At 45.7% G+C, this 24659-nt stretch overlaps 1 protein-coding gene across 3 annotated transcripts in view; it reads right to left on the minus strand.

Moving 5' to 3' along the window:
• The window catches only part of LOC100745798 (Krueppel-like factor 6), a 293282-nt gene that overhangs the window by 195912 nt on the left and 72711 nt on the right, over positions 1 to 24659 (minus strand). For 2 of the 3 annotated variants that reach the window (XM_012392637.3, XM_024371646.2), the window contains one exon: positions 8195 to 8284. In XM_012392637.3, the coding sequence (XP_012248060.1) occupies positions 8195 to 8284 (90 nt within the window). Of the gene's footprint in view, positions 1 to 8194; positions 8285 to 23754; positions 24104 to 24659 lie in introns of those variants that run through there. The other variant, XM_012392636.3, reaches the window with a different exon arrangement.

Raw genomic sequence — 24659 nt, forward strand, 5'->3', positions numbered from 1 at the left:
GGCTCGCCTCCGGTTCGCCAATCGAATTTACCGGTGGTGGCCGCCCGAGAAAAACACGGATGAAGGATGCGGCGAAGCGCGTCAACGATTTCAGAACACACCGCGCGCATCTCGCGTATCTCGGGGGACCGTACAATGGAAACACATCTACAATCTCGCGTCATACATCTTCGCGATGTTTCGCAGCCGAGCTGTGATTTACCGTGCAGCACCGTAAGGGATGATTGTCGATCCTCCTCGCAGTGGAACGAGGTACTTGTTTGCTAGAAAGGACCGACGAGGCTTCGTTGACTCCGATCGAAGAAATAACGCGAGGTTTGTCACGGTTGGGGATTTAGCGACAAAAGATGCGAGATTAGAGTCTGAATAGAATAGAAAGTGGTCGTGGGTGTCTCCGGCTTGAGTGGAAGATTACTCGGATCAAGGAAATTTTAGTAAAACGCGATAGATATCGAAGGAACGTGAAACACGGAAGAAAATCAGGATGCAGTGTCTTTCGAGTCGTTAGGATTTGTCAAATAATTCTCGAACGGTGAAAAATGCTTGATAACGAAATACGCTGATAGAAAGTTGGGTGTGACTGAAGAGTTCTTGAGATCATCGTGTGAATGGAGAGTGTGACTGCGCAAGATTTCGAGTGGACGTGACCATGAGTTTCCTAGGACTGTCTCTTCGGAATTAAACGAAGCACGGAGCAGGAGAAGGAGGATCGAGAGAAAGAGTTTCGTACGCAGCGGTCGCGACAAAAATTTGTCAAACTAATTCCGAATCTGGTTGTTATTACCAGTGATAAGTTGTTTCACAAACGTGTTTGTCAAACGGAAAACTTTTACATCCACGTAAAACGTACAAAGCAACGAGGAAAGCCTGGGAACGCGAAAATGTAGAAAAGAGGAACAAGAAAAAGGATCGAACAAGGCCCACCTGTTGGCCCATCGAATGGACTATGATCGACGAGGAAAGTAAACGCGATCGTGCAAACACACAGTCTTGCAAATATCCACGTGCAGGTATGCGCGCGAGCGAGCGGCCGAACAGGAAAGATCATCATCGATCGAGAATCCGTGGGCCGCGTGTGAATCGTCGGAGTTATGCCTTCGACAAAAGCCACCGGAGTGCCTCGACAAAGCAATTCCGTCTGTGGAGGCACAATCGAACGAGACGCGCCTCGTTCGGACGTGTTTTGCGCCAGAACCCTCCTCCTGGCTCTTCTTGTAAAGCGGGCAACGCGCGTTCGTCTCGCGCTTGCTCGAGCGCGTACACGTCCGTGAGAAAGAAACGGAGGGAGCTGAGATAGCCGCGTTAACGTTTGAAAATATATGCGACGATTTAACAAGCAAACGAGTCTTACACGTGCGAAATTTAACCGCGTATAAGACGTGTACAGTTCGTCAGGTACCATATCTAGTTGTAACGATAAAACAGAATTTGATTCGTTTAATCGTCGTCCGTACGATTAGTTGGAATAATTATTTCATCGTTCGAGCCCATCTAAATTTAATAATAAAATCACTGTAATAAAAAAGCATCTGCTCCCGCTAAAAGACCTCGATTTCGGATCGAAGTTTAATTTAAATCTTTATCGCCAAACGTCTCGTAAATAAAACTCAACGCCGTATTTCTTCTTCTAAAGTAAAACAACTCTTTTAATATTCGAAAAAAATGACTACGCATGTATTTTCAAACCGGACATGCTGATCGTGCGTACACGCGCGCGAGTTGGAGAGAGTGTGTCGGTGTGGCCACACCTCGTGCGATGCTCGTTGCGGCAGGCTGGTCGACATGTAAATTCGTAGACGTAAAACTCGCAGCCACGAGTCACGCGAAACGATGAAGAAGAATGCGTTGGTTCTGGCAGGGTGGCGACACGGACGAGGGGTCGGAGGAAGACCCGGGATCTCCAGCTGTCCGACGCTCGATTAAAATGCCATTGGCGAAAACGTGGACTGGGTAGGCCTCTAAAAGCGATCCGTGCTTTGCCAACGACTACGCCGTGGGATTCCAAAATGTTGGCCGTTTTGTGCGAGCCGCGCAGTCCACGCTCGGTAACGTGTCGCTTTCGAGCAGATCAAGATCGTCGTCCCGATTTTACCGACGAATCCCATTTCCGTTGTCCTTCGCGCGTTTTGAAGCTATTCGAGATAGAACTAGAAATTGAATCCTTGAATATTACGTGCATGTATTTTTTTTTTTTAAATTAGATCTTTATAGATCGCCATCTCGAAACGCAAAAATAAAACAACGAAGCTTGAGACAGCATCGTAATAACCGTGTTCACAGTTTAAAGAGTTAAAGGACCGCGGCGTTGTAGATATCAATCTAAAATTCTTATCTGGTTCTCGATTTCCAACGACAATATCTGCCTACGATATCTCGACTGGTTTTCTACCACAAAGCGCAAGAACCACCGAAATATTACGAAAGCGTGGAACAAAGCGAAGCGATCCGCGCAGATTAGAAGCCTGCCCAATTAGAATTTCAAATGGGAGTTTACAGGACGTTCCACGTTTCACACGTCCGTCGAACATATTACCCTTCCCGTTATCGCGACCGGCGTGTTCGCTGGATCTTCCAGCGGGATGATGCATCGTGAGCATCATGCAAACGCTTTCGAAGCGGCGCGCCGCGGTCGCTTAGCTCGCTCGCGAGCGCAACCACATAGAGACGGGACCGACAATAGATATTCCACAACGCCCACGTTAGCGGGAGACAAAGGCCTGAATGGTCGGCAGATGCACGGCTTGCGCCGACGTAATGCACCGACGTCCGTCGATTTAGAACGCAACGATGCGCCATACGTCCGTCCGTACGTTCGTTTATTCGTTCTTCGTGACGAAGGTGCGGTACGTAACAGCACGAACGCGCGCGCCCGTGCGAAGCGTGTACGCGCGTTTCCCCTCTTTCAGCCTCGTCGCGTCCCCGTTCCCTTCCCTTCCCTAAAGCCTGCGTCAATCGCGCTTATATACAGCCAACTCGTGCACGTACGTACGCTGGAGGTTACGTAATTCGGAGAAGAGCACGCGGACGGAGGAGCGACCGGTGACGACACCTTCTTCGGAGAGAACTCAAAGATCCGGGAGTGTCCACTTCACGAAGGTAGCCCAGCCCAGCCCACGTTCCAAACGATCGACCGACGTTCGTCCTGGATCCGAGATACAGCTCGATCGATACCGGCAGCTACTAGTTGCCGCCACACGGTCGATCTTTCTGTCAGCAATGCTTCTTGATTGTGTGCGGGCTCCTTTAGATAGCTTTTATGGACAGTGGAAAATCGATACGTTACGGGAAAATCCGGTCTGTTCATCGGTATACGTAATGACGCGATGTAATTTATGGATAGAGGACGACGACTATCGAACATCACAAATGGAAAGGGATACGAAGAGTGAGGTTTATTGCCTGATTTTTCTATGTACGCGGATTGTTTACGAGCCATAGGTGAATATGATTATCGGTTTTCTCGACGATCGAGTACAAATTTTACGATAGATTTGATAAGAGCGGACGAAGAACGACGAAACACGGAATCGACGTGTACATCCATGGGTATCGCGTGGGCGGCTATTTGCCTATTTACCCAGATCCGATGGGAAATCGAAATTAGAAATCAGAAAGATGTAGGTGCTGACTGGTGATTTCCAGCCACGTGAAATCATACCCCGTGCGATCGTGGAACCGTTCGAGTGTCATAAATTCCGTTCGACGCGCAAGAACGAAGGATGACTCCTTCGTCGATCCTACTTTTCCACCTGTCCCAGTTTTCACATTTCTGCTGAATTCGAGATTCAGCTGCATCGTTATTGTCGTGATTGCGTGATCCGTTCGACTCGTCGAATCATCGAGAACGCGTCCAAATTGCGTGTACGAAATCACGTTTGCTCCTGCATCGAATATACCTGCGAAATTCAATTCAGTTGAAATTCAAGTTAAAATATTGTAAACTATTTCCATCGGCACGAAAGGTCGTCGCACTCGTGTTCTACCATTAACGAGAAACAATTCCATGCGAGCTATTGTTTCTGGAGTCAACGAATTAATCATTTCTTAATAAATTTTTGTATTCGCAAAATTTCCTTTAATTAGCATCCAACGCGACACCCAGCAGGTGGCTGTCTACCAAAATCCCACGCTATCTGATACGACATCCCATGTAGAAGGGAGGAATGTCTTCCACGACGAAACGTGTCGGTTTATCCAACCGGTGTAGCCGTTAAATCACTCGAATCCTGCAATATATTCGAGCATCAACGTATCTCTAACGAGCCTATCCCTATCGTCCTCTTGGCATCGGCCAGGAAAATCCGACAAGCAATCAAACGACGAAAGATTCCACGGCTACCAAAGGCAGGCGACGAGGCAACCGACCAGCCACGATAGCCACGATGGAATCCACGACTATCGGAAGCGATCGCGAAATCTTCGAGCAATAATTCACCCCCTCGTCCCCTTCGTCTCTTTCTTTCTATCGTTCCATCGTCTCTCTGTTCCCCGTGGCAACGCTGGCCCGTTCGACAGCGATGTTCTCGTAGACTTCGGCAGAAGACCACGCTGCCGCCGCATCGTCGAACAGTTAATGCTCGCATAATACGTGCACGCCGTGGTGGCCGCAAGGGGGGACAGGTATTGTTACTAGTTTACGTCCCGTTATTTTCTTGCAGTTGACAGAAATTCCTTAAAGCGCAAAGGTGACTGCGCTATCGACGAATCTGCCGGCTTTTGCGCAAAAATCTAACGCTTTTATGCCAGCTCGGATCGTTGACCTCCTGCGCGCATGTACTCGACGTACGAGTTTTCACGATTAAAACGTTTCGCGGAAAAGGAGAAGGATTTATTAATAAATTGCAATCGTCGACGAGAAATTCGACGGGGGAAACTCGTTGCGGCGATTGAAATCTCGAGAGCCGCGTTTAATTACCGAGCCGGTGCAAGTGGAAAGGGATTAAAACGTAAACGTCAAAACGAAGATAGGGCAGAAGGGCGAGGAGACGATGTATCTCTGGTGGGCCGCGAACTCTTTACACACAATTACGCGTGTACCGGGTGAACCGATGAGAGAAATATTGCGCCGCGGCGTGGCGCACGTCGTGGCCGGTGCATGCACGATGCATGCAGTTTACCGGTACCAGCGGTAATATCGCATCGCGAACAGCCGGCAGAGAAGAGAGGATAGGTCGAGATTAGTTCCGATTGCCTGTGCCGCACAGAGTTATAGAAGGGTTGCCCGGCTTCGGCCAGGCATCGATCCCGGCTACCGGCTTCTGCCCGTTAATGAGTCATGTTTAATTGGCGTGGGAAGACCATGGCTACGTTCACGTAACGGAATTGAACTGTACCCGATGCAACAGCGCTTCCAACAACGTAAATATACCAGCACGCCGCCGATTGACCTTATGTACACGTGGACACTGGATGGCAAATAATTCAACGAAAAAATTCTTAATGAGCAGCAAATCGTCAGGTGATTAATCGATCACCAGGCAAACGTTTACATTTGCCGGAGAGAAGAGAGCTGGAAGATTTAAAATCGCAATTACCTCTCGATTCACGATCAACGTGGCCCCCTGTTTACTACGAGAATCGTAATAGAACGATCGTCGTGCTTACTTTTTCCATATTACGTTTTCTGTGTCGTTGCACATAAACGCATACGCGTCTATAATTATTTATTTTCTAGCTAGTCCATACATGTATATATATGTATAAATAATGAAACTTAGGAAACGTTAAATACTCGAGCAGCATCAAAATGTTCCATCACATAGCCATTTCGCAGGTGTCGCGATCATATTCCAGGCACGACTGGCCTGGATGCTGCTTTTCGCAAGAAGCTACAGTTTTACGGCTACCTTGACGACAGCCAGGCATTCACCATCAAATCGCGATTTCTCAGGCAACAACGATTTAACGCGAGGCATTCACGGACCTCAGATACGAGCACAACGACGAGGACGAGTAGAAACGTTGTGTGTCGCGGCAGATGGTACGCGACAGGCCATTTCAAACGATTACTGTTACGCGAGAGCTTCTCTCTCGACTCTCTGTTAGGCAGGCCCAACTATACCGGTATGCAAATAAATGGCATCGAGCGGACGCGTTTAAAAAACGTACAATACGCTTGCGATACGCGGCGACGACGCGTGCTACGGGCCATTGTCTCCGAGTCTAATCACGACCGCGTGTGCATTTACGAGCCACCGGTTAGACGGACGTGTAGCCTCCGGAGAAAGACTACCTTTTGCGAGAGGCGGTTCTCGTATTCTCTGCGTTACCGCGCCACGTAGTAATATGCATCGCGAATACCAACACGGAGTCACACCCATCATAGAGCCCGACCCTGTGGGTGGCGCCACGTACTCGCAAATAAGTCCTACGAATAAGTCGTAAGGCCATCATCCGCGTTGCGTCTCCGTCGCAACCGACTATGAATATTCTCTCCTACAGCTAGATATAATGCGCTCTTTGTGCTATGTTTCCTTTTGTGCCTGGTAATCTAACCTCCGCGGCGATTTTCCGACGCATAACGACGCGTTAGATCAGCGGAATAATTCACTTTGATTCGAGGACTCGTTAAATTTTACCCCAGTACTTGCCCGAGGAAGTTATGGTTAATACTACGCTATCCGCCGCCAGCCAGTTGACCTCTCGTAGAATTTTCAAAGAACGAGATAGATACTAGTAGTAGAATCTCTGTAACGGGGCACCATGGTGCGCTTTCTATTTTATGATAGAATCTGATTACCTAAAGTGTTTTGGTCGATGACATTCGTTTTAAAGAAATTGAGAAACGCTGGTAGCCAACAGAATTTTCGAGAACACGCGCGCCTATCATAGATAACCACCGTGACGGTGAACGTTTAACCGCTGATACCGAATTTTAGAAACTTTGGTCTTTAATTATACATTCGTCTCGCGCAAATTCCAACTGCCACGATTATCGTAAATCACCGTTCACCCGTACGGAACGTGATAAAACGAAAAAAAGTTAAGCTACGAATGAAATCACCGCAAGAAAGTGTCAAGGCGTCTGGTAGCGAGGTTCATTGGCGCGCTCCAAGTCCTTGTACGATCACGTTCCTAAATCGACACCTCGCTTCGCGATCTCGCCGCTAATCGTCCTTCCGCGAGTGACGTGCTGACATACCGCGGTTCTTGCTAACAACCCCGACGGACCCTATTAGTAGCCCATATATACATATATATAAAAGTATACGGTGATCTGGCTTCTCGACGCACGAGGCCGGCATCGCGATTTGGGTGCCATCACGTACCGCACGGAATCGAGCGGGTTTCCATTCGCGGCCAATCGACACGCGCTTCCCGCGGTTCGATACCGATCTCTGATCGTGATCGCTACCTCGCCGCGTAAACAAATGGAGATCGCTCGCGAACAGACTACGATCGTACGCCTAACTGGAAAAATTGATCGGACACGTTCGTGGGAAGGTTGAAGTACGACGTGGCTTCTTGAACTTGCCGTAATGCCACGCGGAAGGTTGCGGATTCTCGTGAGAGAGAATACGAATTATTTCGCGATACCCGAAGACACGGCCGTAATTAGCGCGATGAGTTTACGTATCAGATTTGATACAGGTATGTACAGGTTGAGAAAATTCTAAAACGCTCCCGGGTTCTTATCGCGCGCGAGAAAATCGGCGAAGAAACATTGTGTTCTTAGTAAAGCAGTCTCGTTAAAAATGAAATAAGTCGTTTAGTTTCCACTTGCTTTAAATTCAATTAATTTTACGCGGGATTAAAGCGAGCGGTATTATCGACGTAAAATAAGATACAAATAAAATAAAATAAAATAAAGACCGTCTTATTTACTGTCGTCAAGCGTGATATGTAATTTGCAAATTGCAACTTCAACTTGTTAAGTCGGACTTCAAATGTACAACCCGAACTCGTCAAACTATTCCGGTTAAGTTATTCAGATTGATACGAATCTACCATTAGATACTACGTGTATAGACAACCCGCTTGCGTAACGTTGATATTCGCATACGCGAACCCTACAGATTTACCAACCTTCTACACCGCAAAATAATACAGAGTGGATGAATATCTTCGTAATATATTCAATCTGTAGATGTTATCGTTACTTAAAGCCGGAACAAAGTCTCCGGTTTGTTTGCACGCGACTATTGTACAAGGAAAAGAAGGAAGAACGCGTAAAACGTAAGAAAAGCTAACATACCTCCCTAGACGTTGGTGCCCCCAGGACGCAGGGGCTGTCCGGGCGGCGGGGCGCACTGGCCCACCGCTTGCTCGAGAGCTCGCTCTCATCCTGAAACAATAAACGTGACCTGTAATTAGACAAGACGAAGGTAAAGGTGATAGGCGGTCAGACTTGATGAGCGCTATTATAGCAATCGTAATGGGCCCCTTGGAAACCAAATTGCTCTTCGCAGAAAATTAGATAGAGAACAATGGAACAAAGAGGAGCGGAGAACTTGCGATTTCATCGTATTCTACGCGAAAAACCAACATTTTTGCTCCAGTAATCTACAAATTCTGTAAATACTGATAGAAGTACATATCTCCGTATCAGTCGACGCATTGCACGCGGTGTGATTGTACGTGTAAAATATTCGAAGAACGCAAATCTTGTACCTTTTATCGATCCTACGACTACGTATAAAATTCGGATGATTTAAACGTAATTGAAGGTTGTTGCGGTTTTCCATTAAAACACCGTGCTTCATACGTGGCGAATAGCAATAAGAGAATGTCCGTTAGACAGATCGATATTCCATCGCGTTTATTCATACGTAAATTTCCCAGTTTCATCGTACGACTGCCGATAGGCATAAAAACTGCAATGTGTATTCCGTTTCGTTTTACGACACGACGTATGCCACAGCTTTTTCCTACTCTGCGGAGAGTACATCGTTGTCGTTGAAGAACGTACGGGTTGCTTCGTGCGGTCACTCTCTCGAATGGATGCAGCTGCGCGACGCAACGCGAGGAAAAGACGGGTAAACGCGGTGCCATGCCGGGCGCAATTTTCCGGCGGCGCCGGCGCGAATCGATGCGAACGCCTCGCAGAATTGCATTCTGCGACGCGATTAAGCTCGTACGCTCGGCCAGGAAACAGCAGGGACGCTCTAATGGGCCAATTACACCGGTCATTTGGAACGAAACGAAAGAAAGGATCGCCGTGGAACGGTGGCAGTCTCGTCGGTTCGCTCGAATAATTAAGATCGCATCTCGCCACGGTGACAACGTAAATCGCTTGCGCGCGAGACTCGGATAGCGATGCGAACAAATGCCGAACGAAGAAATACCAGAGATACCTGACGCAGCTACCTTTCGAATTTTTCATATTATAGGAAACGTATAGGAAGATTCTGTTTCGTGTATTATATAGACTGTGGCCTTTACGACAGAGATATTTCACACTTATTTATAACGCAACGTTAATCGACGCTTCTCGTCATTTGAATTTTCTAAACCGTACATACTAGTTTCTCCACTTATCGATTTCTCGATTAAGAAGTTGCAACTAAGCGCTTCTTTCACATTAACGACAAGCAGAACTCTAGAAATCTTACGTAAGCGAAATCTAAAAGCTCGTAGAACGTCGATGAACGTGTATCCGCCTTGGATAACTAGACTAATAAAGTCGTTTAAAAGCAGAATCGAGTGTTATCCTCTCGAACGGGCAAACATTGCACACCTCACTTATCGCAGTAGAAAGAATTATAAAATACCGTTGCGTTATTACGTAAGCCTTCTACAAAATTAGATAAAGCAGATTCGGCTTTCTTTACGTAACGAATGCACGTTGTCACCCAATTAATAGTAGACGTTATCTACATGCTCAGGTGTCTACGAACATTTCTGGTCGATGGAAAGGCAATCCACTCGACGGTTGTATCTAACGCGGTAAAAATACGTACATTACTTGGATTCATTATATTCGACTGTATTCTGACAGCTAGATGCGTTATTATCCTCTTATTATTATTACATATTGCATTATTACGCAGCAGTTGCAACAGGTCGACGATGTTACGTTTACTTTCGCTAGATTTCTCCTATTTTCCGTAATGCAGTGAGATTACCGCTGAAATTGAATCGGCTCCTTCGGACGCGGCAGTAACGATCCAGACATAGGTGTGTTCTCCGTCCAGACGCATCGATTATGTCAGCGCGGCTCGAAAAGAAAAAAACCTATCCAGCCACCGGCGAATCCATAAAACAATTTCACCTGACGCGAACTCACGACGATTGCGTTGTTATGATCTGGAAGAACGTCGAAGGAATCACGCGTGTCGATACTCCATGCCGATTCCTCGAAATCCTCCTTCGACCACCATATTCAGTAAGACGTCACGATTTTTCTTCTCGTCGAAGGCAATAGCCAACGCGAGCATCGCGGTCAGCGTCGACGATTTCGCAACGAGAGAGTAACAAAGTCGTGCGAGCTACGAAGTTGCGATGAAATCACGAGCTAGCGCGAGAGGGCGCGATTAAACGTAAATGAGACGACCTCTGGTAAAAAACAGCCCTCGAAAAGGAAAATTCGTAATTAACGAGCCGGAGAAGAACGAGCTGATTCGCGTAGACGAGCTGCCTCTTAATTATCAGACCAGACACGGGCGATCTACCTTTATGAATGCAAGCATAAACGCTGGCCGATCGGCACACAGCGCAACACGGAGGCGTGTACGCACACTGACTCTGCTCCGGCCTTCCTCTACTTTCCCACGCCACACGTCTTTAGCTCGCGCTAATGGCAATCGGGAGAGAGCTTTTGAAAGCTCCGCCGGTGGCTCCTGGTAAAAGTCGATCTGCGTAATCCGTTTTCTCGCGTGGCAAACCCCGCACCGATCGACCGTGTGGACCATAAATTACAACTTTCGGTCATAAAAACGAGACTATGAAAGTGATTTGCGGTGAGACGCCAGATACGGCGTTCCGTCTCCGTCGTCTCCTCCCCTGTAGTGGGAAGGCCAGGTGGGGCGGCTTTGAAATAATGTATGAAATCATCGACGAATACGCCGTGCAAACGGCCGCTCTCCATATGCAGCTGTTAGCAATAAGGAGGTGAAACGCTTACCTAACGGACGGGCATTAGCGGAATATTTATAACATTAATCGTCGAACCGTGCTGATTACGCGCTCACATCGCGCCATGGACACCCGCTTCACCGGCCGATCCCCGTTAATCCGATTTCGCCCCCAATCTTCGCGTCTCGTTCTTTCAAGGAACAACATCGAAGATCTCCAACGTTTTTGGACCGGTAGACCGCTGTAGGTACGTGTTTCGTTATCCTGATCACGATGCAAGAATATATCCTTCGTGAAATTTAGGTTGATCTCCGGTGTAACTTATCCCTGATACCTTGTCGTAAATCTCGACCGGTTTTCGAACGTTCAGAGGAAAGAACAAAGCCGTTGACGAACTCGATATCGTATTTGTTACGTGTACTCGATCTCATTGCTAATAGTAGCGCAGACAAAGTGCACAATGAATTGAATAGCTCTCCCACAGCGCTTAATAGCTCCATACTTGGCTGGAATACGCAACTTCTCTAGGAACTCCAAACGTTATTGGCATTGACTACTACGAATCTGTCTGAAACCGTAAACACTGACTAATGATCAGCCATCAATGCCGTTCAACTGCAAGAAGAAAAGGTAGAACGTAAAGAGAGCAGACTGCGTGATTGAGTTAAACGTTTCGTCCATGGAATTCTGCACCTGTTAGCCGGCTACGTTGAAACGCGATCGATTCGGATCGACTGGAGACTATCGATACGAAAGTCGATGATGCACGAAACGCGAAGATTTATACCGGAATACCGGTAATATCCCGAACAGAAATATGGAATGCGCGAGACTACCGTGCGGCAACGCTCGGGTCATTCAATGAAGGAAAACAATGGAGGACTTGATTTACGGGGGCATTACCGACAACCCACGTACATGCTTAGATCTACATATTATACCAATATTCTCGATGTTTACTGGCCGAGCACTACCGCTATCCGCGTACACGATGTGATTCGCATGAGGCTCGCCGCATCTTCCATAACAGTCGACCGGTACGATGTCCCGCACGAATATTCAGAGGTTGCGACGTCTTCCGTGACTGTCCGACAGAACTCTGACGATTCTGTGAATCCTTTCTTAACCTACTATTCTTCGGTTTAACAAATCTTTCGCATAGGAAGCGTTTCTTCAGACTTTCTGTTTGTTATTCACAGAGAAGACAATCTGCTATTATTTTAAACACAGAGAAAATAATTGCAAAATGTGCAATTCTTGTTCCTAGAAGGTGCAGGATCGTTCCAAATGTTACACCGGCTTAGAGTTCCATCGGATCAGACCTTCCGTCCTGCAAGACTGTCGCTTTTCTCGGTCACGTCGCGAGACACTCCGCGTTACATTTGGTACGTTGTTCGAAAGGAAGAGCACGGTGACTTTTTCCCCTTTCGCTTACTCCGCCCACGTGGACAAGATAATAAATCACACGGTATCAAAAGGAAAAAAGACGAACGGCATGCGCGAAGGGAAAGCCATAAACATTGTGGCAGTGCATCGGCACGTTGTATCAAACGTTGAGTCATTGGCGAAACGGGACGGGTCGTAAAACGAAAGAAAAAGAACGGAAGTGAAGCAGGTCCTTGGGACGTAAATCACAGGATGCGGTTAACGCAATAAGGAGGATATAATGATGACATATATCATCGTACTAATAGTAGGACCGCGATACGATCACGCTGCGCGATGGTCGCTAAGAAATGGCCAGAACTGCCCCCCAACCGTGTGGATGCGCCCGATCGTTTCGTACGCTTATAATCGGACGACTCGCCCGGATAATTACATTCGTTAAAATAACTCGGCCTGTCCCGGTGTAACTACATCCGTTAGGCATCGCGGCACTTGAATTTTTCACCGCTATCCATAATCGACCACCGTGCACCAACGTTAAACGTCCTCGGTGAAAATTGTTTCACGAGAATCACTCGATGTGGATGGGCAAAGTTTTCGTAATAAATTTAATCGCTGTTAATAAATTTAACTTTACGTATGTTGCGAAACTTTAATTACTTCGCGGGCGACGCGTTTATGTATTTTCGTGCGAAGGATGACACGCGTCGTGTGTGGTGGAAAATATTTTAAGTTCGCCAAGGCTGACAGTGTCTGCGTTTAAAGAAAAGATACGATCGAATACCTCGAATAAGGTGTGAGAAATTACATTTTTATCGGTAAGGAGAATAAGGATTCAGTTTCGAGAGGATTTGCATACGGGAACCAGGGCCCCGCCAATTATCTATGAAGCATCTGAGCGCGGTTGCGTACATCCACGCTCGTTCGCTTTACGCTCGTCTCGAACACGAGTACCATGGAAGAGGACGAACGGGTAATTAGCGACGCTCGAGCAAGGAACAGGCGCGTGCCAGGGTGACTTAATTACAAATTTCGAAATGCGAAGTTCGCCAGCCGTGAAGAAGAAAAAGATAATTAATTTGAGGAAAAAAGCAGCTGATCGGTCGGCACGCTGTTTAACGCGTCAACGTACCAAAGACTATACAGTAGAAAAATGTACAGACTCGAGGGACTCGGAGATACGAATCTACTTTTTTCAAAACAGATTTTCACGATTTCACGAGTGCATGTACCAATGTGTTTTACATTTGCGAGCACGTTCATTTTCTCACAAACCTAATCGCACTTTCGTTTTGCTTTACACTCGTGCTTTTTCACCCTTCTAAAGGTATACTACGATGAACAACAGTTGCTAGAATACGATTTTTGCGGGTTTTCGTTTTCCCAGTAGAACGGTGGAAAGATTTTTTCCGCCACGGCCCCTGAGTGAAAGTTTCAGCCAGGCTCCTATTTGCAGGCACGAAAGCGAGGGAGAGCAACCACGAAGCCGGCAGGTCGAGCGAGCCTCTCCTACGTATAATACTCGGCAAATCTTTGCGCCTGCACGTAACGCAAATCATGCGGCAGAAGTGTGGCACGTGTTGTCAGCGCGGCAACATATTGTACGTAGGTATATATATATGTGTAATGGAAGCTAGCCGCCTCGCGCGATTACATAACGAGGGGATTTCAGTTTAAATATGGAAGCTGTCAATCTTCCCCCTGGCTACACGCTGTAATTAATAATAATTGCCTGCTCTCTTTGCCGCTCCAGTTATTACCTCCGTTTTGACGGCTGATTAGCACCGCATATTCGTAAATGAAGCAACCGACAAATTAAAAAATCTCTCTCTCTATCTCTCTGTCTCTCTCTCTCTCTCTCTGATACCGCTGATTAAATTCGTGACTATCAGGAGAGAATTATTACAACGTGTCTTTGATATCTCTATAGAGATCGCTTGTTTTCTCGAAAGATGTAATTTTTCAATCGTTCCTCATCTTCGTCTTTTTACAGACAGTGCAACGATTAAAGAAGATACATCGTAAAAGCGAACACCGATTAAATGCAGATCTCGCCCGAGCAAGAGCGATCGCGCCGGATCATGCAAGTAGAACACGGCACGTGTTGTCAGACTCGGTGTGTACGTGTTCGTACGTGTATTAAGCTGCACGAGTTTCCTTGGATTACACCAGCGGAACGTGCTCGAAATAAAAGTTAAAATCACGATCGGGTTCGTGTTAAATGCGAGCGGTTCGTAACTCGATCCATCGACACCGTCTCCCTGAGATTGCTCATCCTGGATCGGAGTCAGACATCGTTTGCTTCGTCTACAAAAACCCATTAATCTCTGGTGGACTAAGGAAAAAAATAGTATTTCTTATTTTCCAGGTGAAACATTCTTGATTGGAAATTTAATCGCGAAACCTATCCAGATACATTTTGAATCTAAGAAACAGTTAATCGTTTATACGCTTCGATCAAATCTTCTTAATTTTCGGTTACATAAATCACCGCGTTCGATATTCAACGAAGTTAATTATTTAAGAACTTTTCCTTAGTGGAATGACGAAATTGTGTACGGTGCAACTTGTTTCAGTAGTATAACCACGTATTATCGTGGACCACCCGTGACGAAGATTACCTAAAATATGTCCAAAAATCTGTTTGTAAATGGCACGTACACGTGTACAAAGAGCATAAACGTTCATGAACTGTTCGAACAAGTCCAGAATTAATCGCTTACAAAGTACCAACATTTTCTTGCCCAAGTATCGACATTATCCCTAAATGGAACGGAACGAAGGCGATCAGTGAAAATTTATTAATCGCAAATAAGATCGCTTTACGATCGCAGGTGTTGCACGATGCGAGAACGAAAATAATTACAATGGTAATAATTGAATCGACCAGACGGACGATATCATTTTGGCGTGGTCCATCGCCGCAGCCACGCAACGAAAAATACTTTCCTCGTTACGACCTCCGGACACACGACCGATGCGATCTCATTTACCAGATTATGTACTTACGTTTTGACGTATCGCAGACTTCTTCGTCGTTTAAATATCGCGAACCGTCCAACAAACCTGTCCTTCTACACGACTACGAAAGTGGACTACCAAAGTTTGAGGCTCGTTATGATTCGTCTTAACGACGTCTTAACTTTCGTTCGGAAAAAATTAAAAGCAACGATACGATCGCGACGATCGTACATAAAGATCGCTGGCGCCGTACCGTGGGATCGTGAATCATTTCGAATATTTAGCGGGTCTCGCGTATAATTACAATGTACTTTTCGTAATTTATTACTAATATCGGCTATTAACATCGCGGACAGGCCGACGAAAAGTTTCCTTAACCGGTTGGCGGCTCGAATTTTACGAGTTCATCGCGTGAGTTTTTCTCCGCCTTTTTCTGCTTTTGCTCTTTTTACGTTTCTTCTCTCTCTCTCTCTTTTTCCTCTACATTGTAATTACAGAGTAGGACAAAAAGGTGTTGGCGAGTTTTACCAGCAGGGCGGAACTTTTCGCGTTCGTGCCACGGGTTCCTATAAAACAATGCACACCCACCGCGGCGCGCGTTGGTGTAACAATGTCTTGGCGCCACAAAGGTACAATGATATATCTGTGAGTCGAGGTCGGTTACTTAAACTTCATTGAAACCGCGAACAACAATGACTTTCTCCCGCGAGTCGAAAGGAGGAAGTCAAACCCGACGCTGTTACAACTATTCGCCTTGCTCGTGACGCTTCTGTTCCATCGGCCAGGCCGGTGAAAAAAAAAAGTCAATTATTTATTTCGCACAGGCCAAACAGCGTGGATAGTGAAAGGACGAGATCGTCTCTCGAACGTTCCTTTTTCGTAGGGGATGGCTTTCGATCGATGAAATTACCAATCCAGTAAGAGAGCCAGCCATAAAACCAACGTGAGTTCTTCGCGATGTCTCGCTTCCTCTCGTGTGCACCATTTATTAAGAATATTACAACGTTCTACCGACCGCAATGAAAACGGTTTAATGGCTTCATATAAGCTTTGATTTATACCGAATCTCGTACGTTTCCTTATTCTCCTGGTTCGTTTGTCGAACGAATACAAGCATAGGATTTTCTGATTCCACGTTACCTAAACTTGATACTGAGACTGCAAACTTTCTTATTTTACTCGTGATAGTACTGCATAAAAGTATCGAATACGTCGCTATGAAAACATCTATAGTCTAATTTCTAATTTCGTTACGTAAGAATAAGAACAACTTGGACTCTTTTTCAGCTTGTTTAGCTCGGAGCAATTACAATATTCTATTTCACTTATGCAGTAAAAAATAATGTTACTATCGTGGTAATATCTTTATTCCACTCGTACACGGTACAATCGATCAAACATCGATCGAGTTGTCACACGCTCGGGTGGTTCACCCTTCCAGTCAAACTCGAGGCATTGGCACGAGCCTACTCGCATTACGACACGCGGCCGCTAGGCTTGATAATTTATTATTACCGAAGAAATGGAAGCCGCCGATCTATTAGCACGTTCGACAATAACAGCACCGGCCGTAAGTAACCTAAGTGGTTAAGTAACGTCAATGCGGCTTACCAACCGCCTACGCCAGCTTCTTACAGGTACATATATGCCCCCATCGACGATGCGGTCGCTCGCATTCTCAACCGGTATCGATCGCGACGGCGCAGAGCCTGTCGAAGCTCGTGCATAGGACGAGTACCGAAGAAAACACGTTGGTTAGGTGGATAGGCAAGAAAAACAAAGTGAACAAATATCCTTAGAATTGCCAAGTCGATCGACAAATTCTGTCACTTTCTTCTCAAATTATATTCTTCCTAATATCGTATGACCGTGCCTCGTCGTACAAGCAGTTTCGTCTAATACTTCCAACCGTCGTATGTATCGTTTTCATTGCGTATACATATATCGAATTTAAAGTATCAGGAATATTGTTTGAAACAGAGAAGAAATTATGGCCGTAGCGCACGGTTATTTCCGAATGCTTTACGAGCGTTCAACGTGGAAACAGGGACACCGGTATCCTGCTTCGTTTTATGGAAACAAGTTATCCTCCTTTAAGCTCGCGGCCCGGTTGCTGTCCGCTTCGATATAAAAGGCGAGTTAATCCACGCAGAAAACTGCCCACTAATATCGCGGTATTATCGCTGCGGCCTCCTAATTGAATCACCGATTCATGACGAAGGCTGGATGTTTAAGAAGACTTAACGGATTATTCGTTTATGCGGATCGGTTCAGCAGGCACAAACGCGGCCGCTGCCTTCTGATCTACGCGCGGGACCAGTCAACGTCCGTATCCGAGCATTTACGTGATTGTCATACCGCCTCTCCTCCCCTTTCAGAACGACTGAAACGCAGCCAAGCAACAAGCATGGAGCACACGACTCTGTACCTGATTCCGCTCGTCGTCGTCTCCCTCTCTTTTCTTCTTTCGGTAGCGAGAGAAAGATCTCGTAGAGAAAGACCCAAGAGACGAGCGCCAACTACGCTCTACTCTTGACGAGAAATTTTCTCAGCGTTGCCCGGACAAAACATAAAATCACCGACCGGAAGCGTAACTGTTTTTACGAACGATTACGACGCGCGCAAATGAAACTGCGCGATAGTTTATTGACGCGTAAATCGTTCATTTTTTCACTCTGTTCGCCGATCAGAGTTCCTACACACTCGGTGCGAACGCTCGGAAATTCTGCAGCGAAATTTACATTCGGTGAGATCGCTGGAACGTTTCTCGCGAACAGAACGCACGATTTCGAATGTAAAGCCGGTGACGTCGCGAGACCGTTTCGCAACTGTCGAAGGATCGTACACGTTCGTAGAAGAGACGAATGCCAGAGGAGCAGAAGGAGAGACGCAGGCGAGATGGAGAACCGCGGAACGGCTTTAAGAGCGGCGCCGTCCAGCCGCAAATGCGATTCGCCTCGCCGCGACAAACGTTTTGTCGCCGGTGATTGGCGTTTGAAAGAACAACCGCGTACAATGCAATTACCTTGGCCTTAACCGCTTCGACCGACCGATAGCATTCGATTCCTCCACTGGATAAATACATACGTGTATATCACGAGCTGGTCCGCGTAAGCGAGTAGCATTCGCGACAGTCGATGCACGATTATGGTTTTTGTCCCTTGAATCTCTCGAATACACGTGTATTGCTTGTTCGCGCGATATCGTTACGATCAGCGATTTTTAATATCCAGACTTTTCTTTCGAAGAGGTCAACTAATTTAAAGTTCAAACGTATCGCCGTAATGCAATAATCTGACGACGTATAACGCCATAACGCGTGACATACGATCGTCTACATAATTCTTTCGCAACTGCCAAAGCAACAAATATTTTCACCGCTAACTTTCAACCGACTTTCACAAGATATTTCCTACGAGGTATTTCTTACTTACGATTTATTATATTTCCATCGTGCAATTTGTTCCAAAAAGATTCAATTACCGCCAACAAAAACCAACTTACCATACCGATAGAAAATAAAAAATCAAAAACCCTGCATAATTTCCTGTATCGGCGTGTTTTCTCCCGTCTCGTCGACACGTAACGAATCCTGATTTTTCTTCTATTCTCTAGGGAACCCCTAACGAACCATGAGATCGCATCTCGTTAAAGGGTCGTAGGTCAACCCCCATCCTTTCTCTTATCTTGCCTTTTGCGCGTATCGACTATTTCACGCGACCTCGTATAAAAACACTTTGAAGGAACGCTCGCGGAATATACTGTATACTTTCGGAATACTATATATACTACATGCTTTCGAGTTAATTGTTCAAAACTCGGTCGAGACATTCTTGCGCGTAATTTCTTTTTTCTTTTTTTTCTTTTGGAATGCTGACGTGTAAAATCAGGGGCAGGGAAATTTAAAGGATGAACGGTGGATCACTTTTCGCAGAAGCACACACGCGCGTAATTTCTCTTTTTGAACAATACCGCGGATAAAGATACGTCTGGTGGCTTTTAAGGCGCAATCTTTATACCCGCACCGCGAGGCCGAGGCGGATATGAGAGCGTGGGCGTTATTGCCTTTAATGCCGAATTCACGATCGTAAACGGGCATCCCCAAGTCACGAATCCATGTCGTTTATTGCCCCAAAGTGGCGGGTCGGCCCCTCGTAATCATTGGATACATTCAATTTTTCGTAACGCCGTACCGGCGATTATCGCGAATCTAATTAGCCCGATCAACAGTCCTTGTTGAACAATTACCGACCTTAGTCCGACCCTGGTCCATCTGAAAATTATAAAAATCATCCGAACGAAATTCGTGTAATAACGATGATACTACGTCCGTACAAAGGGCTACCCGATTAAGATCCCTCGATCTGGATCGATAAGATACACCAGATTCGCTGTTCAGATAAACGACTCGACGAATAACTGTTTTAAAGTCGACGACGATTTCTTTTCTTCGACCAGCCCCGTTATCATGCAATAGTTACTTAATTGCTTTACACTGGTCGTTACAGTGTATAACGATCATTTTTCACTTCGGTTATTCTCCGCAAAAGAGCGCAGGAAAATTGCTGTCTTGCGCCTCGACTTCGATCGTTCCCTTTTGCTAAGAGTATGTATTTCACGTTAAGGTGTAATTTAGATGTAATTTTTTAATTTTTTTTTTTTTTGTTGTTCTGGTTTTAGTGTCTTTCCCCTTTATGCCATTGTTTATTGATATTTATTGTAGGTGCCGGATACTACTTGGTAGCGGAACACCGTGATATTCATATCAATTAGTTCTCGAGAAAAATACCGGAAGCAACCGATCCTTCCATGAACCCTAGCGAGTAACGCTTTACCTGGAACAACACCTGGCTACCGGCAAGTGCCCCCAGTAGCTGCCACTCAACTCGATTATACTTTAATAAAGTACATAAGCATGTAATAGCGGCGCGACTCTTATTTATTTCCAAGTCTGATCAAGACAGGTGATATCCACTAATCGTTACAGATTCTCCGTCTGGTATTCAAGCAACGAACTTAATAATCCATTAATCTACGCGACTACCGTCATTCTACACAGCCGTATTATGTTCTACGTTATCGTATTTACAATCTCAAAGACTAAAACCAATTAAACCACATTCGCCTCGCTGCAAAGATACTTTGACTGAAAAACGATTCGCAATCGGTTAATAATTTAAGTTATCTACCCCCTAATGGTAGTTCTCTTGCTTCGCGACTAATACCGCCGCCAACTTGCCAGCCAATACTGTCTAGTCTGTCAGCAATTTTACGATCCTCTTCAAGATCGAACAATAAGACTGTACTGTCTATTGTGAACTAGCTCCGCTCGCCGAACTGGACAAAAGGGGGAAAGGACGGCTAGAAAGAAACGCAAAAAGCCGTGGAAAGGGCTGAGAGAGGAACATTTGCTTGAGATTTACGGGTTGGTTCGTAACGAAGGGGACTCATCAGCATCGGTAATGGCGACATTAAGCCCATCGGCCCTTTTGTACTCGCTGGCAGCCTCGATCGGACTTCTAACTGGACGCACGACGATTCCCAAGTCGGAGTGAACAGCAGCGAACGGTCAATCAATTTAATTACTCGTTCGAACGTGCTGGATACCAGAGTGGAACGTTTATCAGAATCAGAATGCCGTTCGGCGAGCACCGAAAGAGCCATTTCTCGAGTAACTTGTCTACCCTAATAGCACTAACTCCGCTTCAAGTGGATAGGTTGAAAATTACGCGTAAAAAAAGAGCCAACGACCGGTCTGAGTCGCGTTCCTTGCGCGAAACACGAAACGGAGAATCGTGATCGTTTGACGACAGAAGATGAAGCACGTTGGCAGCGATCATTTGTAACCACTGATGACGCCCGATCTCAAACAGATCCTTCCATCGTTTTCATCCTTTCGACGTACCTAACTCGCAATTCTATGCGAGTAACGTCGGCTTCGTAATCGTCGCGTGTTTTAATTCCACTCTGAACTTCGATTTGCAAAATCGACGACAAATCAAATTTTCTTTTATCGATTATCAAAGCGTCGATTATCGAACCGTAAGTAGGTATCTGCGAGGAAATTCACTTTCGATTCTGATTTCTACTTTAATTTAGAACATTGAGAAATAGCGGCCGTTTTATCAAGTATTTAACATTCCAAATCAGACACCTGTAGCCGTGAAAGAGGCCGTAATAATGATGGAAATAAATATGCGTAACTAACGAACGAACGGATAAAAGTGGCAGGAAAGAACAGTTTTACACAGGCCTCGTAAAAGAGTTGAAAACCGCAATTAACGATAAAAATCATTAAACGGTCGTTAAACCTCTTAAAAGTAAAGCTGTTTTACCAAATGTAACAAAACGAAAGGTCAGTTTTCAGGTTTTACAACGTCCCTAACGTTCGATAATAAAACGTTTTAATTACTGTTACCGATGCATGACGAATCGAAACGAGCGAGATTTTCCAAGGAACTCCAAGACCTGTGGAAATTGCCAGGATGCATTAATTGCGAAAGAAGACTCAAGGGTATGGGCGTAGTAACAGTACAGAAACGATGTTATTTTACGACTGGCTGAAAGCAAACGGGAATACTTATAATTTCATTCCTTATAATTTTATGACCGTTGCACAATGATACGCGAAGAAAATTCGCGATGTCTAGCGCGAATTAGCCTGTAATCACCTCATCAGTCGCATTCCCACAAGTCTCTGCTCACTTACTTAAAACGCCAAGTACCATCGGTACTACGTACCCGTAAAAAACAGGCAAAGATTACATGTATGCAAATTTCCTCGTGCTATGCGCGTAATCCTCTTAATCGCCATCGGACTAATTATGTAAGCGAACGACGCGAGGGTTTCTAAATATGACGAGAACACGATTGGAAAGTGAAAATTTCAGATGTGGGTAAAGCGTTTGAAGATAGGTAGACGTAACATACAGAAAGACGATAGTGTGTAAATAGATGTTAGGAAATCAGCAGAAGTTTAATAAAAAGGAGGAAAAAAATGCTTCAAAAAATGAAGTCTTTAAAGTGTCCAGGTCTTGCAACTCGCAATACTTAACGAGCCAATCGTAAATCAAAATATTCACAGAACCTTTAATCCAATCTAAACGTCACGAATTTATAAATCGTTATTTATCGTAAAAAAAAAGAAAAAAGAAAAAAGGGGGAGAAGAAATACAAAATAAAGTTTTACGCGATCAGACCCACTTCCCCTTAAGATTTCTGATAGTACGTACGACCGGCACCGTATCTACAATTATAAAGGAATTAAAGACGGATTAGCGTTTCCACGAGATCATGAGCGAACACATTTCGCTTGACGCGCGAAACGACTGCGTAAACGAGCAACCGACCATCGGGGAATTAGAGGTGGACACACGCTAGCGAACCCACGTCACGATACCGATCCACAGATACGCTAAACGAGCTTATTACAACAGTCAATTGTGGCATTGTTCGCGCGCTTCTAACGACGTGCATTTGCATAACGCGTACGCTGCGTCCGCGTCCTCAGCGTACACGCTCCCACCTCTTACGTAAGATTCACGACTTTTTTTCCTTTTCGTTGTTTCACTCCATCGACGCTGCTATAATTGCAAGGGGAAATCAGCAGCCGAGCGTCGGTTATTGATTTTCGATCGTATGCAAGAGGATGATATGTCCGGCCACGCCTTTAAAAAATGGTTAGCGCGTCAGACGGTATGCGAAACCAGATACCGGAATCATCGGAATCCATGGGTCGTTCCCTGATGTCTCCGTGTATAATTAAGCACACCGACGTATGCAGTTTCATTCGCCTTTAAACACGCGTTCCGTTTAATGCGCCAACACTGGGGAATCACGAAGCACAATAATGTACGGCGAAGAATGTAATTGCATCGTGATTTAATGAGCGCCGCGGCGAGGTGGGGCGGCCGTAAACTACGTTTTAAGCACGTTGAAGGATTATCACGAAAGTGAGTCGGAGCCGGCTACGCCTGTATAAATTTGAGCATACTCGTTGGAATGCAGCAGCTTTTAAAATGACCGGTAGGACGCTTAAACAAAAAAGAGGAATTTAATTGTTTTCGACAACGCACACGATCAAGAAGGCGTCTGCGATGCTCGCCGCGATTTTCCATACGTCAAACTGCACTCGATGTTTCCCCTTTTGCGTGCTAACCGGTTTTAACAGACGTCGCGCAAATCCCAATAATCACGGTCCTGGTCACGACGCTAAACGCAAGGTAATTTAATTGTCGTTTATCTTAACTTATCGTTGAAAATAACCGCTGATAGGGTCTCTGCATACTTGCAACGAGGAAAAGTTCATCGATTCTCTCTGTTCGTAAATACGAGGACAATTGCTAATCTCGTGCGAATTCGGTTTTTAACGTTATCAACGCTCTTTACACTTACGTCGTTCATCACTTGCGCAACAATGTCGATCGCATTTCGGTGATGCAGAAGATACTGCGCAGCCAGCATCCCTTCGTAATTTCGGCGAACCGGTGAATCGGTAATAATGCAGCTCCGAAGAGCTACGTTCACCGATCGTTCCCGAGGCGGGCTTTGATGAACCGATATCGTCCTATTTCACGTTCGAGCGAGACCACGTAATAAATATTCAGAAGGCTTCCGCCGTGGATTGTCGCGGAATACCGACCACTGAGATGCGACGTTGTAACGCAGCCGAGTTTCATAAACAACGACTTCGTGTACCGGCAGGTTGGTTAGTTATGATCCTCGAGGAGGCCTGGTGGCTACGCCACGACGCGACGGCCAACAACGAAAGACGGATGGCATACGGCACTGAGGAAGAAGCAAGAGAAGGAGAAGAAGAAGAAGAACTCTCGAGTTGAAGGCGTAGTCGCGTCGCGCGCGACCTTTAAAATTTTCTTGCGGTCTACGAACGTGGCGTGTTTACACGCTTAGCCAACACCTGCGCGCTCCGTGATCACGTTACCGGTTCCGCGCGTACCGGTTTAAGATTTCTGCCGATACCTGTGCGATTCTCCGATTTTCCAGCGCTGCGCGACGCTTAGTTATTAGGCGGCCTATGCGTTATCCTGTTGCGTATCGGTTATCGAATATAAAAAATTCGAGTCTCTGTATATTCAAATATAAAATTCATCCTATTGTTTGTACGAAATAAACACCTGATTATCAGAGACATAAAAAAAGCAAACGATCAATTTTGCGCGACGATTACGATTAGCCCACAAAGTTCTTACGAGCAATAGAATCTTCGTTCGAGCTTCTGTGACCTAGCATTAGCGAGACACGTCCTTTTAACGTCGAATCGCATGCTAGTGGCGCGGCGG

Source organism: Bombus impatiens, unplaced genomic scaffold (genome assembly GCF_000188095.3).
Source record: "Bombus impatiens unplaced genomic scaffold, BIMP_2.2 scf_1461, whole genome shotgun sequence".
NCBI classification, from domain to species: Eukaryota; Metazoa; Arthropoda; class Insecta; order Hymenoptera; family Apidae; genus Bombus; species Bombus impatiens.